The sequence below is a fragment of the Pongo abelii genome, chromosome 15 (genome assembly GCF_028885655.2).
Source record: "Pongo abelii isolate AG06213 chromosome 15, NHGRI_mPonAbe1-v2.0_pri, whole genome shotgun sequence".
Lineage (NCBI taxonomy): Eukaryota > Metazoa > Chordata > Mammalia > Primates > Hominidae > Pongo > Pongo abelii.
Genome location: NC_072000.2, coordinates 63,324,820 through 63,339,193, shown reverse-complemented (window position 1 = coordinate 63,339,193; position 14,374 = coordinate 63,324,820). Strand labels below are relative to the sequence as shown.

Sequence of the window (14,374 nt, the reverse complement as noted above, 5' to 3'; positions counted from 1 at the left end):
CACCTGCAACAGAGTTATTCATGCAGTGGAGATCAGAGAAGGAAGAGATTCCTTAGACATTGAAAATATTCAAGATCATAAAGCGTAAGTACACTGGTAGTAGTCATCTTTCCTTTTTCCCGACCAACTCTGGTTGGCAATAGGCCCATCGCTCCACACAGGAGACCAGAAATCAAACATCAGCTTCATAACCTCTCTCATATTGGCTTATCTTTCTGCTTTATAAATGAATTCTGGTCTATAAGAGTTGGAGTGACATGGTCAGTTCAGATATTACCCAAGGAGAACACTAATGCAGCCTACAGTATGTCCTTGACCAAAGAATCATGCAAAATGAATAGTATTCTCTAATGTCTGTTGGACAATATGAATGGTCCGTTTAGAACTAACTCCATTACAAATGAGATCATGTCCTTTACAGGAACATGGATGGAGCTGGAAGCCATTATCCTCAGCAAACTAATGCACGAACAGAAAACCAAACACCATGTGCTCTCACTAATAAGTGGGAGCTGAATGATGAGAACACATGGACACATGGGGGGAAACAACACACACTGGGGCATGTGGCAGGAGGCAGGGGTACAGTGGAGTGGGGAGAGTATCAGGAAGAACAGCTAATGAATGCCGGGCTTAATACCTAGGTGATGGGATGGATGATCTGTGCAGCAAACCACCATGGCACACGTTCACTTATGTAACAAACCTGCACATTCTGCATATGTACCCCAGAACTTAAAATAAAAGTTGAAGAAAAAAAAAAAGAAGAACTAATTCCATTACAAAATGCCAGTGGTGATCAAGGCAGGATACAGTATCCATGTAACATTTATTAAGCATGTTTAAAGGCCAGGCACTGGGCCACTCCCACTGTGTACTGTTCTCACTGAAACATTATATCAAACCTAGAAGAAGATGTTTTTTTCCTTCAGAAAACAGGAACAGAAAAATAACATGATTTTTTACAATTATGAAGATAAAGTCAAAGCAGTGATTTGAACAAAAGTCTTCCTAATTCCTATGCTAGCACCCCTTTAAACTATGCCATAATATCTTCTAAAATACAGAATAGAAACACCACCTGATGCTTGAAAAGCTAAGCTGAAGAACGTACTTACATCTCTTGATGAATGGGTCCTGCACTAGATGCATCCGTCATTTCAGTATACTTGATTCTAAAATATGATAGTATCTATAAAAAGATTCCCACAGCAGTTATTATTCTACTCCTATCATCAGGCTAAATAATGATGCTGTACTGAAGTAATAATGTCTTTCACCAAAGGATCAATGACAGGATGGGAAGTATGACTAATTTTTAAAAAATACATTAATACTGTACATTCGGTGTTGGGGTAGGGGGGCATTAGGGAATCCCGATAGGTGTGAAGTAAATGAAGGAATTATTTAGCCTAATGTATAGACTAAGGATTGGGATGGAGACAAATTAGGAAGGGTAACTTAAGATGCAGTACTGCCACATATTTGAAGAACTGAAGGTCTAAATCCCTCCACCCACTTAAAGCACCAGCAAAGCACTTGGATGTAGTAATACTACCCTCTTCTAACTCTTCCTTCTCCACAGGTTTAGTGCTGACAGTGAGGGTGCAGACATAAAGGTGAATGGGGGCCATTTCACTGAAAAGGAAAAGTCCATGTCAAACCAAACCAACTCATTCACATCCTCTCCTCTTCTCCTTCCCTGGCTCCCCACCAATGCCAGGATAGAAAACTGGGACTCACCACCAGTTCACTGAACATGACATCCAGCTCCTCCACAGGGGGCATCGGCAATGCTGGCTCCATGGTCTGAAGCGCAAAGTTGCTATCGTTTCGCAGCCGATACGTGATTTCTGGGTGATCATTATTTCGGAAACAGCAAAAGATGAATGAAATACCTCGTCCACCTCTCTTTCTTGGGGCCATGGCTGAATTCTGTTCTATTTCTTGATGTGACTAAACTCTGCAAAAAGAGGATATGACACGGTTAAGAGTACAGGAACAGACAAAATGATTTTTAAAAGGCCAGACCAACTCAAGAAAGAGCTCCATGTGCTGACGACATTGTGTGCGCCCTGCAGGGCACAGAGAGAACAACACCGAGTGGGTTTGGAGTCCACTTGGACAGAGAACACACACCCTTCTATTCATTTGTTGACTGTTTCCTGTAATAACTGCTGAGCAAACAGGACAACTCCAGCCACTCTTCCGACAACATACACTCTAATTACACTGAGCTACTCTCTGTTCTTTGTACATCACATTCCCTTTCCTGCCGACCTAGTTTGTTCTTGTTACTCTTCTCAGAAGAGTGACCTTCTCTTCCTTGCCCCCTAAGAGATCTCTTCCTTATCTTTTAAAGTCTGATTCCAGACTGACTTAAAAGTCTCTTCCCTAAATAGAATAACATATATGCTAGGACATATATATCCACTTTAGCATGATCACATTCTAAGCTCTTTATGAGTGTGTCTTCCTGTTAGACTGTGGTAACTGAAGTGAGGGGAAGCGGCTGTGCATCAAGTATTTTGTAGGCCTAGTGCCCTGCACAATCCCAGGAAGAGAGAAGGCACTCCATAAATGTTCACTGTATTAACTAATTTAAATTTACAATAAAGCCAGGACTTGAGCTAGATGGGCCAGAGATTTTCAAACTGAAAAGAGAAAATGAATTCACCAGTCAGGAAAGGAAATGGTTAAATTACACACACACACACACACACACACACACACACACACACACACACACACTCTCTCTCTCTCTCTCTCATCTAAAAGTATATTATACACTCATTTAAAAGAACCAAGGCATTTGTATATGTAGATATGGAAAAATGTTGAAAATGCTATAGGAGTACATGATTTAAAGAATGTATGTATTTATAAATATATGAAAGAAACTATTAATAGCAGTAATCCTCAAAATAAAAACAGAGGGTTGGAGAACTATTTATTTTCACTTTTACCCTTTTGAATCCAAATTGTCACCACAAAAATATGTTTTTAATGATGATAGAGGGTATGTTTTAAGTTACAACTGTACATATTGCCTTGGAAAGATTTCCAGTTGATACTGTCTATTGAAAAAACCAAGTCAAAGAAGAACAATAGGCATAGCATGATGCCATTGTGTCTTTTTAAAAACGTCATACAAAAAGCCATACATGTAAATTTATTTCCACCAAATGGTCCAGAAGGATAGACAGCAAATCGCTAATTCCTCTCTTCTTAGAGTAGAATAAGATCAGAAAAAGGCAAGAAAAAGAAAGTTCTTTTCGTGCTTTTTTAAGAATAGTGGACACATTTAGATGTATAACTGTTATAAGTCTTCAATGTTTAAAAAGAGATGAGGTTAAAAGAAAAAAAAAAAAAGGTGGGATGAGAATTGGTCCTTCAAGAGATGGAAGGGCAGGGGAGGAGAAACATATCTTGGTCAGGGAAGGTGGTAGAACAAGGCTGTGAATGCATTATTTATACACTTAAATATAAAAGTATACACATAGAAGAAAGACTAGGGTCAAGTTTGTCAACATTTAACAAATGTGGACAGTGAGAAAATAGATGCCTTCTTTGAACTTTTTTTTGTTCTTAAGTTTTAAAAGTAAACTCCAACCCATCGACTTATCGCATCTTCCAAATCATATAATCCAACTCCAAAATCTGTAGCCAATTTCTTGATTTTGTAATTAACACTACTACGTAAATAAGTAAAAGCACTCATAAACAACTATAATTTCCAGAGACTTCCACAGTCTAGTCCTCAGCTGACTTGAAGGCAAAGTGGTCTCTACAGTCAGGAACTGGGAGGTTCTGTGACGGGAAGGGAGGGAAAGGTTAAAAGCAGGGTATCTATCATGGAGTCCACAATGATGCTCTAACTGGCTCTTAAATAAAGACTAAGTCAAACATCCAACATCCTGTTCTGTTGAAGCATATGTCTCCTGGCCTAGGGTATACTTGTGCAAGGTCATACTGAGACATATGTCATAATTGGGATTCCTTTGGCAAATGTGCATTAATACCCACTATGTACCAGGAATGACAGTAGTTGCCTAAGCATATGGAAATGAACAGGTCACTCACTAGAAGCTCATACTCTAGTGAGAGACAGTAGTTCACCAGATAGTTATAATGAAGGTAATATGCCAATAAGTGCCATGTAAACTGAGCAGGAATTACCTAAGAATCTGGGGGTGGTCCCTGATGGATGAGTGGAGTTTTGACAGAATATGGAAAACAGGGTCTTTAGGCAGAGGGAACAGTACAAGCAAAGGCATGAGGTAGGAAGGGGCATGAAGGGTACAGGGAATGAGTGGTATAGTACAGACTGTGCTATCTATACCACCATCTTCTCAGAGCAGAGCCCTGGCTCTCATCTCCCCACTGAAAAATCTGCCAATGGCTCCCCAATACCATTCTAAATTGGCTTTCAGTGGATTTCAGCTCAACTTTTCTGTCTTTCCTACTTCCTCAAAAATATCCTACACTTTACTCAACAGGCCATTTTCCATGCCCCATAAACATCTTGCACTCCTCTCACCTTCCACCCAAGTAGACTACTCATTCCTTCTCGCTCTTGCCTTTGTCTAGCAACATCCTCCCACCCTGAAAGTACCAATCCTGAGAGTACACCCACTGCTACTGATAGCTGAAATTCAGTTCTACATTTCTGAAAGGCAATTTATCAAAGTCTTAAAATGGTCACACATTTTGACCTAGTATTTCTACTTCTGAAAACGTATGCTTAGGAAATATTCAGAGATATTATCAAAAATGTTTTCACAGAAATTTCCAAAGCATTATCTGCAAGAGCAAATAAGGGCACAGAATAAGTGCTTGTAATGAAGGACTATACAGAAAAGGTAAATAAATTATGGTACAACTAGATAACAGACTACCAAGCAGCCCTTTGTAAAATAATATTTAATGACACGCAAACACGTAAAGAATAAACAATACAGTGTCCCATTTTTGTGAGAAAAAAATTTACATATATGAGCAGGATAAAAGAACAAAATAAATATAACAAAATGCAGGCAGCAGTTAGTTCTGTGACAAATGTAGAGATTACCTCGTTTGTTTTAACTAACAAAAAGACTCTTCCGCACTTCCTAAGTTGGCATATTGAAGACATACTATTTTCACAATTAATAAAGTGAGATTTAAAAAACCCATTGATATGATTATCTGCTTATATTAGAGGGGGAAATGAGTATGAGTATGCAAAAATGTTCCTATCAAAAATATCCAAGTTAGGTTAATCTACATACCAGCTTTTCAAACTATCTGTGGTAAAGGACTAGTTGTTTTCATCCAATTTGTTATAAACTGAAAGATCTCAGCAATGTCAAATTGCTATAAAAGTTTAAATGCTTAATCTCAATTTTTTTTTTTTTTTTTGAGACGGAATCTCGCTCTGTCACCCAGGCTAGAGTGCAGTGGCACGATCTCGGCTCACTGCAAGCTCCGCCTCCTGGGTTCACGCCATTCTCCTGCCTCAGCCTCCCCAGTAGCTGGGACTACAGACGCCCGCCACCACGTCCAGCTAATTTTTTGTAATTTTAGTAGAGATGGGGTTTCACCATGTTAGCCAAGATGGTCTCGATCTCCTGACCTCGTGATCTGCCTGCCTCGGCCTCCCAAAGTGCCGGGATTACAGGCGTGAGCCACCACGCTCGGCCTAATCTGAATTCTTGTACCCAACACAGGTAGGCAGCAGCAGCGCTGATGTACATTAGGACATGGGAGTCATTACTTATCTCATTAAAATATAACTGTTAATATTCGTCTCTGGTATGTGTCCTCAGGGCAGGGACCACATCCCACTCAGAAGCCAAGCCAGTGTCCCATATCTTATCCTCGGTAAACTGAAGAGAGATCATTCTGGGACTACCGACAAGGTCTGTATGACTGTGGGAGATGGGGAAGTGTTCCCCAGGAAGACAGGGCAGGAAGGCAGTGTTCAGGCTACCGGGAAATGAGGGCAAGAAAATAAAGTAGGCTAAAATAGGCACGGACCAGCTCATGGAGGGTCCTACAGCCCACATTCAGCCTTCAAAGCTCACTTCCAGCTATCTCTTTCAGGCAGTCTTGCTAATCCGCCTAACTAGATATGGTCTGGGATCTCTAAGCATTTTGTGACCTCCATCATGTACAGCCAACAGTTAACTGTAAATCGAGGTCTGGGTCTTTATTCCCTCATTGAAGAATCAGGAGGAAAAGTGACATGGCACATGTCATTTAGTATTTTGCACATAGAGGTACAATCAAAGTATTTACGGAATAAATAAACATAGCAATAGTTTTCCTTTTGCATGTTAAAAGTTTCACTTAAACCCAAGTTATATTACATTCTGGCTGTACTGAGGAGGGGCGAGAAGTCGGGGGTAATGTTAAGATCTAAAAATCAGTCCAAAGCATTTTTCAAGTCTTAAAAAGAAAATCCCAACAGTTCCATAAACAAAAGAATATGAAGTTCTTGGCTAGTTTTGAAGATGGGTAATAAGACACAGAGTCTACTATATTTAAGAACCTAACTGAAATCCTTTCAATAAGTACCAAATATTGCCTTTGACAGGTAATTTGTATGTGGAAGCCTCAGTGAAACCCAAAGGCCAAGTTTTTATGCTGGCTCCTCCATGGATCCCCAAATACAAGGTCCTTTATTAAACCCATCCCTAAACTCTAGATGATGGCATGTGTTGGAGATTTCCAACAGACATCCATTTTTTCCCCGTATATGGAGCTCCACTATTCAGAGCCTAGTCTTTTAGATACAGACCAAAACAGGAAATGAAAGGAATCATTCTGCTGGACCCCTCGTAAGCACCTGCACACCTTAACTTCCCTAGCACTTCACTGACTAGTGATCCCAACAACTGCCCAGTATATATGATTTAATACGCATATTCACACCCATCACTTCATTTCATCATCCCCATTTCACAGGTAAGACTTAAGAGGAGACCCATCACTTCATTTCATCATCCCCATTTCACAGGTAAGACTTAAGAGGAGACCCATCACTTCATTTCATCATCCCCATTTCACAGGTAAGACTTAAGAGGAGACCCATCACTTCATTTCATCATCCCCATTTCACAGGTAAGACTTAAGAGGAGACCCATCACTTCATCATCCCCATTTCACAGCTGAGACTTAAGAGGAGACCTATCACTTCATTTCATCATCCCCATTTCACAGGTAAGACTTAAGAGGAGACCCATCACTTCATTTCATCATCCCCATTTCATAGGTGAGACTTAAGAGGAGACCCATCACTTCATTTCATCATCCCCATTTCATAGGTGAGACTTAAGAGGAGACCCATCACTTCATTCCATCATCCCCATTTCACAGGTGAGACTTAAGAGGAGACCCATCACTTCATTTCATCATCCCCATTTCACAGGTGAGACTTAAGAGGAGACCCATCACTTCATTTCATCATCCCCATTTCATAGGTGAGACTTAAGAGGAGACCCATCACTTCATTTCATCATCCCCATTTCATAGGTGAGACTTAAGATGGAAGGAGGTGGGCCATCAGGAAGATAAAGTTTGAGGGGCCACACACTGGAGAGGTCTCTGCATTGGCCCTTAACAACTTGATTTTCCAGCCCCCATCTCCTAATACCCTGAATGCTGCCCATGCCCATACACACTTGATTTGTTGGTAAAGGCAGAGATGTTTATGCGGAGAAGCCCATACATCATAAAAGTAACAACAGCTGCCCCAGCCCATCATATCCACCCATTTCATCATTAAGTCAAATGTTTATCAAGTAAAAATTATGAGCCAAATATTCCAAACACTGTGCTGGGCACTAAGGGAAGAGGGATGAAAATGAGAAAAGATGCCTGCGTGCTTTGGGGAAGGCAGGAAAAAAATCAAGAAGACTAAAACATTATTCCTGAAGTTGGCTCATGTTACAGGGGATGCAAGGAAGAAAGTGAAGGGCAATGGTGGTAGTGGTGGGAGGGCAGCTCCTTCAGATAGTATGATCAGGGATGGCCTCTCCTGACCACAGGCATTTAAGCTGAGACCTGATGGATAAAAAGGGACCAGCCCTGCAAAGTGTTGGGGAAGAGGATTCTGGGTTAAAGGAGGTGTGTGTGAAGACCAGGGTGGGTGGGGAGCCGGCACGTTTGAGTCACTAGGGAAGACCAATGTGGCTGAAGCCTAATGAGCCATGGTGGATGCTGAGTCGTGGGGGCGCTAGGAAGGAAGAGGCTGAAGATGGCAGGGCCCAGACCAGAGGAGTTACGTGCTGGAAGGAGGTCTCTGCCCTGACCCTTGCCAACTTTATTTTCCAGCCCACATCTCCCAATATCCTAAACATGCCTCATACGCAGGCACGTGCGTGCACTCATCAGACCTTGGCAATGGTCGCACTTTTCAGCCCACACGTCTACAGTGTCCTCAGCCTGCGGTGTCTTCCTTATCTGGCTGTCTTCCACTCACCATTCAAGATTCTGCTCAAATACTGCTGCTTTGTAGGCCTTCAGTTTCCCAGGACAGTTACACATTTCTTTCTACACCTCTAGCATGATATACATACTTGAGTGCCTTTTTTTTTTTTTTAAATGTCCATTTCCCCCACTAGACTATGAGATCCTGAAGGCAGGGATTAAGTTTTAGTCAATTCCTGGCACGTAGTATATTCTCAACAAATGTTTGTTGAATGCAAAAGTATAAATGCCTAAGTGAACAGATGGTCTCACCTCTGAATGTCAGAGATACGTGACTGGGTGTTCTTCCCATAGTTGTCTGCAGATCTGTTTTCAAACCCACCAAGACATTTGAAGCCAATCAGATCATCAAGTTCTCCTTAGGTACTTGTCAAGCTTTCTGATGCTGACAGAAGCCTCATAAATGAATTCCATCCTTGGGATATTTGCAGCTTTCCAGCTTCCCAAGAGCGAGGAGTTTCTGGCCAAACTAGCTGGTGCGTGGTTTTTCAACTCATTCCCAAGTAAGTGCCATTGAAAAGAGACTCGCTGATAAAATCTTTTAGACATTTCCCCAATATCTTATACTCAGTCAACGTTTTGCCCAAGAAAATATTCACTTACTCAGCCATCATGATCTGAACTTCCTCAATACATCCACAGAGTCTTAGGTACTGGAGACACAGACGAAGAAAACTCAAAATGCCATTTGGGGAGATCATAGTCTAGTGCAGACATACATCAGGGAGGGGAGCTGGTCCTTTTCCTGTCCGATGAAGAAGGAATGCATAGTTTCTGAAACTAGGGACCTAGGTTTCCACATCGGTCTCTTTTTAATCAGATCAGCCTGAGGAAGAGGACTAATTCCACCATGACAGCTGGGCCCTGAACCAGAGCACATCTCCTAATCTCAGCTTCTGGCATTGTTGCAGAGGAAGAAGTCACTTCTGGGACATCCAAACTGCAATCCATCTATAACATTACAGATGACTATTGCTATGCTGTGCACAAGGAAACAATTTAAAAAGCTTCTTAAGATTCTGGAGCAGGTGCATTTTCCTTAGCGAAGAGTAAGAAATCCAATCCATCTGTGGCCTAGCTAGAAGTTGGAGTCATTTGTACTGCTCTTCAACAAAACAAGCAAGACTCTCAACGTAGCAACAGTCAAAAACTGAGGCCAAATGTTAGGGAATGTGGATGATGATAATTATGATGATAAAACATTGGAGAACAACCTACAGTCCACAAGAAAACCCTCCCTAACACTTTCCCTTTGATAATGCCAAGTCACAATACATGTGATATGTAAAGTTGGTTTTCCACAAAGGAAGACACAATCAGTATTTAATACATGAGTGAAATGTTAAGGTTGTCATAAACAAAACAGATTTTCGCTGATACGCAGACTATTTTAATTGGTTTGTCAGGACTTCTGCCACACATTTATAAGATGACTGTCCAGACTGAGCAATCCAATTGCCAAGGTTTTCCTCTAGCAGGAGGGGTTTAGGGGAAATGGCAGTCAAGATATGCTGGAGGAAGGGAGGGAGGGACAATGAGTTCCTGAGAGCCACCAACTTGGTTAGAAGTTGCGAGAGTTTTTACATCCACTTGCAAAGCGCAGTGGGGACCATAATTGTTCTTCCCCACTTCTATTATATGAATCAAGATAGACAGCATTTGACATTGAATTTTCCTAAGAATTATAATCTCAACACTAAAATATAGTCATTGTTCTGGTACTATAAATGGTCTCTGGAATTTCTGAAACAATAGAATTCATGTCACAACCATAAAAAGAAGGACAAGAAAACAGAGTTATGCAATAAGAGCAACTTTAAAGAGAAAGGTTGGGGGACCCTCCACTTTAGTTGCCACACCCATGTTTTCAGAACTGCAGTTTACCTCACATTTTGCAATTTTCCAGAGGGCCCTGATGTGTAATTTGCATTGCAACAACACAATAATGTTAACCCAAATTGTCTTATCGAGAAAAATGTGAAAGGAAAAAAACTGCTTTGCTTCTCTCCTTGGCCATTCCTCTGCTCTCTCACATTCCTCATGTCTGGTTTCATTTCCCAAATACACCAGATGCCAAATACTATTTGGAGCTTAAAAAAAAAAAATCACGGGATATAGTGTAAAGCTTATAGGAGAAACGTCTGAAAGGGAATTGTGTGTTCCCCGCAGGTTTCAACATCCTCTCCATCAGGAAACGGAAAGGGCGTTTCTCAGTCAGTGTGTCCAGTGGAGGGACAGCCCTGCCCATACACTTGGTCCCAAAAGGATGTTCTAATAGGGCACTTCTTGGAGTGGCTCCTGGAACTTCACCCAGCAGTCGGTCCTCTCGACCCAGTAACTTTTCTGAGGCAAGAGGAAAACAATGAGAGCATCTATGCACAGGGAAACCAATATGCAAATGTTCAAAAAAGCCATTAGCACCCTGAAAACACTTTCTACTTCTGTCTGCTCTGCCTCAGCATAGGCGGGGGACACAGAGTGGAAGCCAGGACTGCCCACTTCCTTCCCCACTTTCTTCCTAGATAAGGGAGGAGGGCACCCAGGTGAAGTCCGTGCATACCCTCAGGCCAAATCAGGCCTCAACCAGCACATAATTAACAGTCTTTCTCCAAGCCCTGCCAGAAACACTATGCCCAACCCTGCATGTAAGCAGCAAAGAAGAGGACCTCCAAGTTTTGATCCTAAAAAGCTGGCAACAACTGTTCTGTGTCACGTAATACCATAACCATGGGTTTAGGGTATAAATCCCTAAAGCCAATATAACAAGGTTCTCGAGTTAGGAAGTTTGTGCTGTTCACGTGACAGAAACCAGAGTCTGGAAGCCAAGACATCTCGTCTAGATCATCTGGGAGAGGTGCCAAACCCCAAGTGTCCTTGGAGCACCCGAAGACATCACAGCTCACAGAGAGCTGTGCCCTCCCCCTGCTGACCTGTTGCTAGTCTGTGAGTTAAGTCAATAAACAAATGTAAGCTGAAGTCAAAAGAAATGCAAATAATTTTCTCCCTCTGGGTTCCAATCTGCCTCTAAGGGATCCACTCAGATACTGTACAAAGACAAATTTAAATTGTGGAGGCTACAAAAACATAAAACATTACAACTCCACAGCCAGCTTTGTCACATCAAAGCGCTCTCTCTCTCATCTAAGAGGCCAAGTTTTGTTCTTTACAAATATACAAAAGAATGCAACTTTCCTGAATCACCAGCAGCTCTTTCAAAAATCTGAGACTAAGGCCATCAGTCATGGAAAAGAATACTTGTATGTTGCAGGATACCAGCAATCACCTGTACTCTACACACTCCGGTCCTCTGTGATCCAAGTGTAATGACCCCTAAAGTCAGTCTTCACAAATACAGGTAAATGTGGCTGCCTCTGAAAATGTCCCCCAACCACAAGGACCACACTTTTGGTATTTAAGGCTTCAGATCTTCCCAAACAAGCAGTCCACCCTTTGGTGCCATCCACATAGAAAATGCAAATAATATTAAAAGACATTGTTTAAAAAAGAGATATATTATTAGGCATTTTTTAACCTCCTCACAATTGAAATAATGCAGGCGAATTTTGAGAGATGCGAAGTTGAATATATACTTAATTTCAACAATTACGTTTACCACATCTTGAAGCAAAGTTTACTATGGATTAAAGAAGATACTGGAGGTACTCTGGGATGAATGAAGGCTCATGGTCACACTAAGTCCCTCTCCCTGGTGAGGCCTAGACAGGGTCCCCTGGGGAAGTGAGTACTGTTCCCAGTCCTCACAGCCCCAAACCAGATGCTGTTCAATCTTGTTCCTTCTCAAATATTATAACTGTATTTTATCATGGAGGCATTTTATTGTCAAGGAGGTATAATTTTTTATTTCTACACAGGCTTCTCCGGAGAAAAATGGTTCTTGGCATACTTGGTAAATGACAGTTTGCTGAACTGAAAATAAAGAAATAAAATTTTGCCCAGAGGTCTTTATACATTCATGTTTACACTGAAAGCAAATTTTAAAACTCACTAATTACCTTCCTCTTTTTATGTTCTCCTACTTTTATGCCAAGATTACTTTAATACAATTTCCACAGAAGAAAATGAAACATCACAAAGAACAAAGATTCTTGGTTAAAATTAGCCTCACTCTCTGGTAACAATTAAGAAACCTCCAACTATCTCACGCAGATGCCTGTGCTTTCCAGTTAGGGAAAAACTGATAGACACAATATCACATAGGCAGCCGCAGAATTGCAACACAAGTTCAAATAACAGCTCCACCACTTCTTTCTTGGAATGACTTTAGGAAAGACACTTACATCCTCTGAAACTCAGTTTTATCATCTGTAAAAATAAAGTTGTACATATTTTTGCCTCCCCTCTGTTTTAAGAAAGTGAATTAAGATGGTTTACAATGAAAACACAACGAGACCAAAATTTCAACACAGAATGAAACACAGAAAGTCAAGGTGGGAGAAACCCAGGGGGCTGTACATGAAAAAAATCTAACACTAGGAAAGCTAGAGCACAACACTTTGGTGTGAGCTTCCAAGCAGCCCATGCAAAAAAAGAAAATGGATAGATCATGTAGCTCTTACCTACTAATTAAAAGAAACATGCCAATTCATGTTTCAAGCCAAGGGGAAGATTCCTTCTTAGCCCAGGGAGAAACTGTTCACAGGCATAGTCTAAAGGCTAAATGAGATGCTCTGTCTCCTCACACCATCTAGCACCCCGAAGTACTCAAGAAATGTTTGATGGCTTTTGAGTGGACACTATAAAAGGAAGGGGGAACTACATTAAAAAGTTGGGGGTGAGGATTTATTTGTTAACTACTGTTTGGTAGAAATATGTTAACCAGATTCCTTTCTCTGACATTCCTGTGTGTATCAGCAGAGTAAATTCCTGGCATGAGACTGGTTTAATCTCTATAGGGCAGTTGTCATCACTAAGTCAAGGGCTCTGCAGGTTGGTCAGCTTATCTGCAAATTGTGGGAAATTCTCTGAGGGTTTCTGGAGCAAGATGGGAAAAGGCATTTTTTAAAAAAAGCTTTCCTGTATATTTTGAAGAATTCAGCAGGTTTAATATTCCAATCCAAACAACTGTACAAAAACTCTCACATTTGCATACCAAATTTAGTTACTGCAAGGACACTGACATTTGCAATACTGATATGATTCCCCTGGATATCCTCAGTCACTGATCACATCTACTCATCCTTCTACTTTGTAAGTCTGAAGGTATCTTCTCTGGCCAAGAAGTGATTGTGAACTGATTACCAAGATGGAAAATCTACTGCAAACCCTCAAGATATAAGCACCCAGGGCCGCTGGCTTTCACACTTCTTCCTCAGAAAGATCATTCTGAACACATGTGGACACTGCCACAATTTGCCATTACAAATGTAAAAAAATGTTTAGAGAGAGCTAAGTATATGGTGAGTCCTGAGTTTAAAATTACAGTGTGGCAAGCTGTTCATTAGACCTTGAGTCTCTCCACAATGCCTGCTGCTCAGAGAGGCTCACTTGGGGCAGCACGCTGAGCTTTGCATCATGGCCAGCACTACACCACACCTCGGCTCCAGCTTTTCTTAATGCGTCCTGCTGATGATGCGGCAAGGAGAAGCCACCCAGAAACAATGACGGAATCACATTATAAAAACTGGAACTCCCTTCAAAAGCAGCACCCTGCCCTTCGTAAAAATTCTACTTACAAATTTTACATAATGGATGTTCAAAAGAGGCATATGGAAAGATGGTGAACGCTTCAACTGTATGCAAGATGAAGTATAGAAATAAGGCAGTAGAGAAGACAGTCGCCTCTAACGCTGTCCTGTTTCAGGTGCTGTGTGGCTCTAGGAGGTATTGCTACACATCTTCTCTGATGATTAAAGTAAAGGCATTAAGTTGGTATGTCAGCTAC

The 14,374-nt window shown here is 41.3% G+C and overlaps 1 protein-coding gene across 4 annotated transcripts in view; it reads right to left on the bottom strand.

Annotated features, from left to right (window-relative positions):
• Positions 1-14,374, bottom strand: part of DAAM1 (dishevelled associated activator of morphogenesis 1) — a 181,074-nt gene that overhangs the window by 105,800 nt on the left and 60,900 nt on the right. For all 4 annotated transcript variants that reach the window (XM_054530691.2, XM_002824803.5, XM_054530692.2 and 1 more), the window contains exon 2: positions 1,744-1,963. In XM_054530691.2, the coding sequence (XP_054386666.1) occupies positions 1,744-1,926 (183 nt within the window). In that variant the 5' untranslated portion in view covers positions 1,927-1,963. The remainder of the gene's footprint in view (positions 1-1,743; positions 1,964-14,374) is intronic.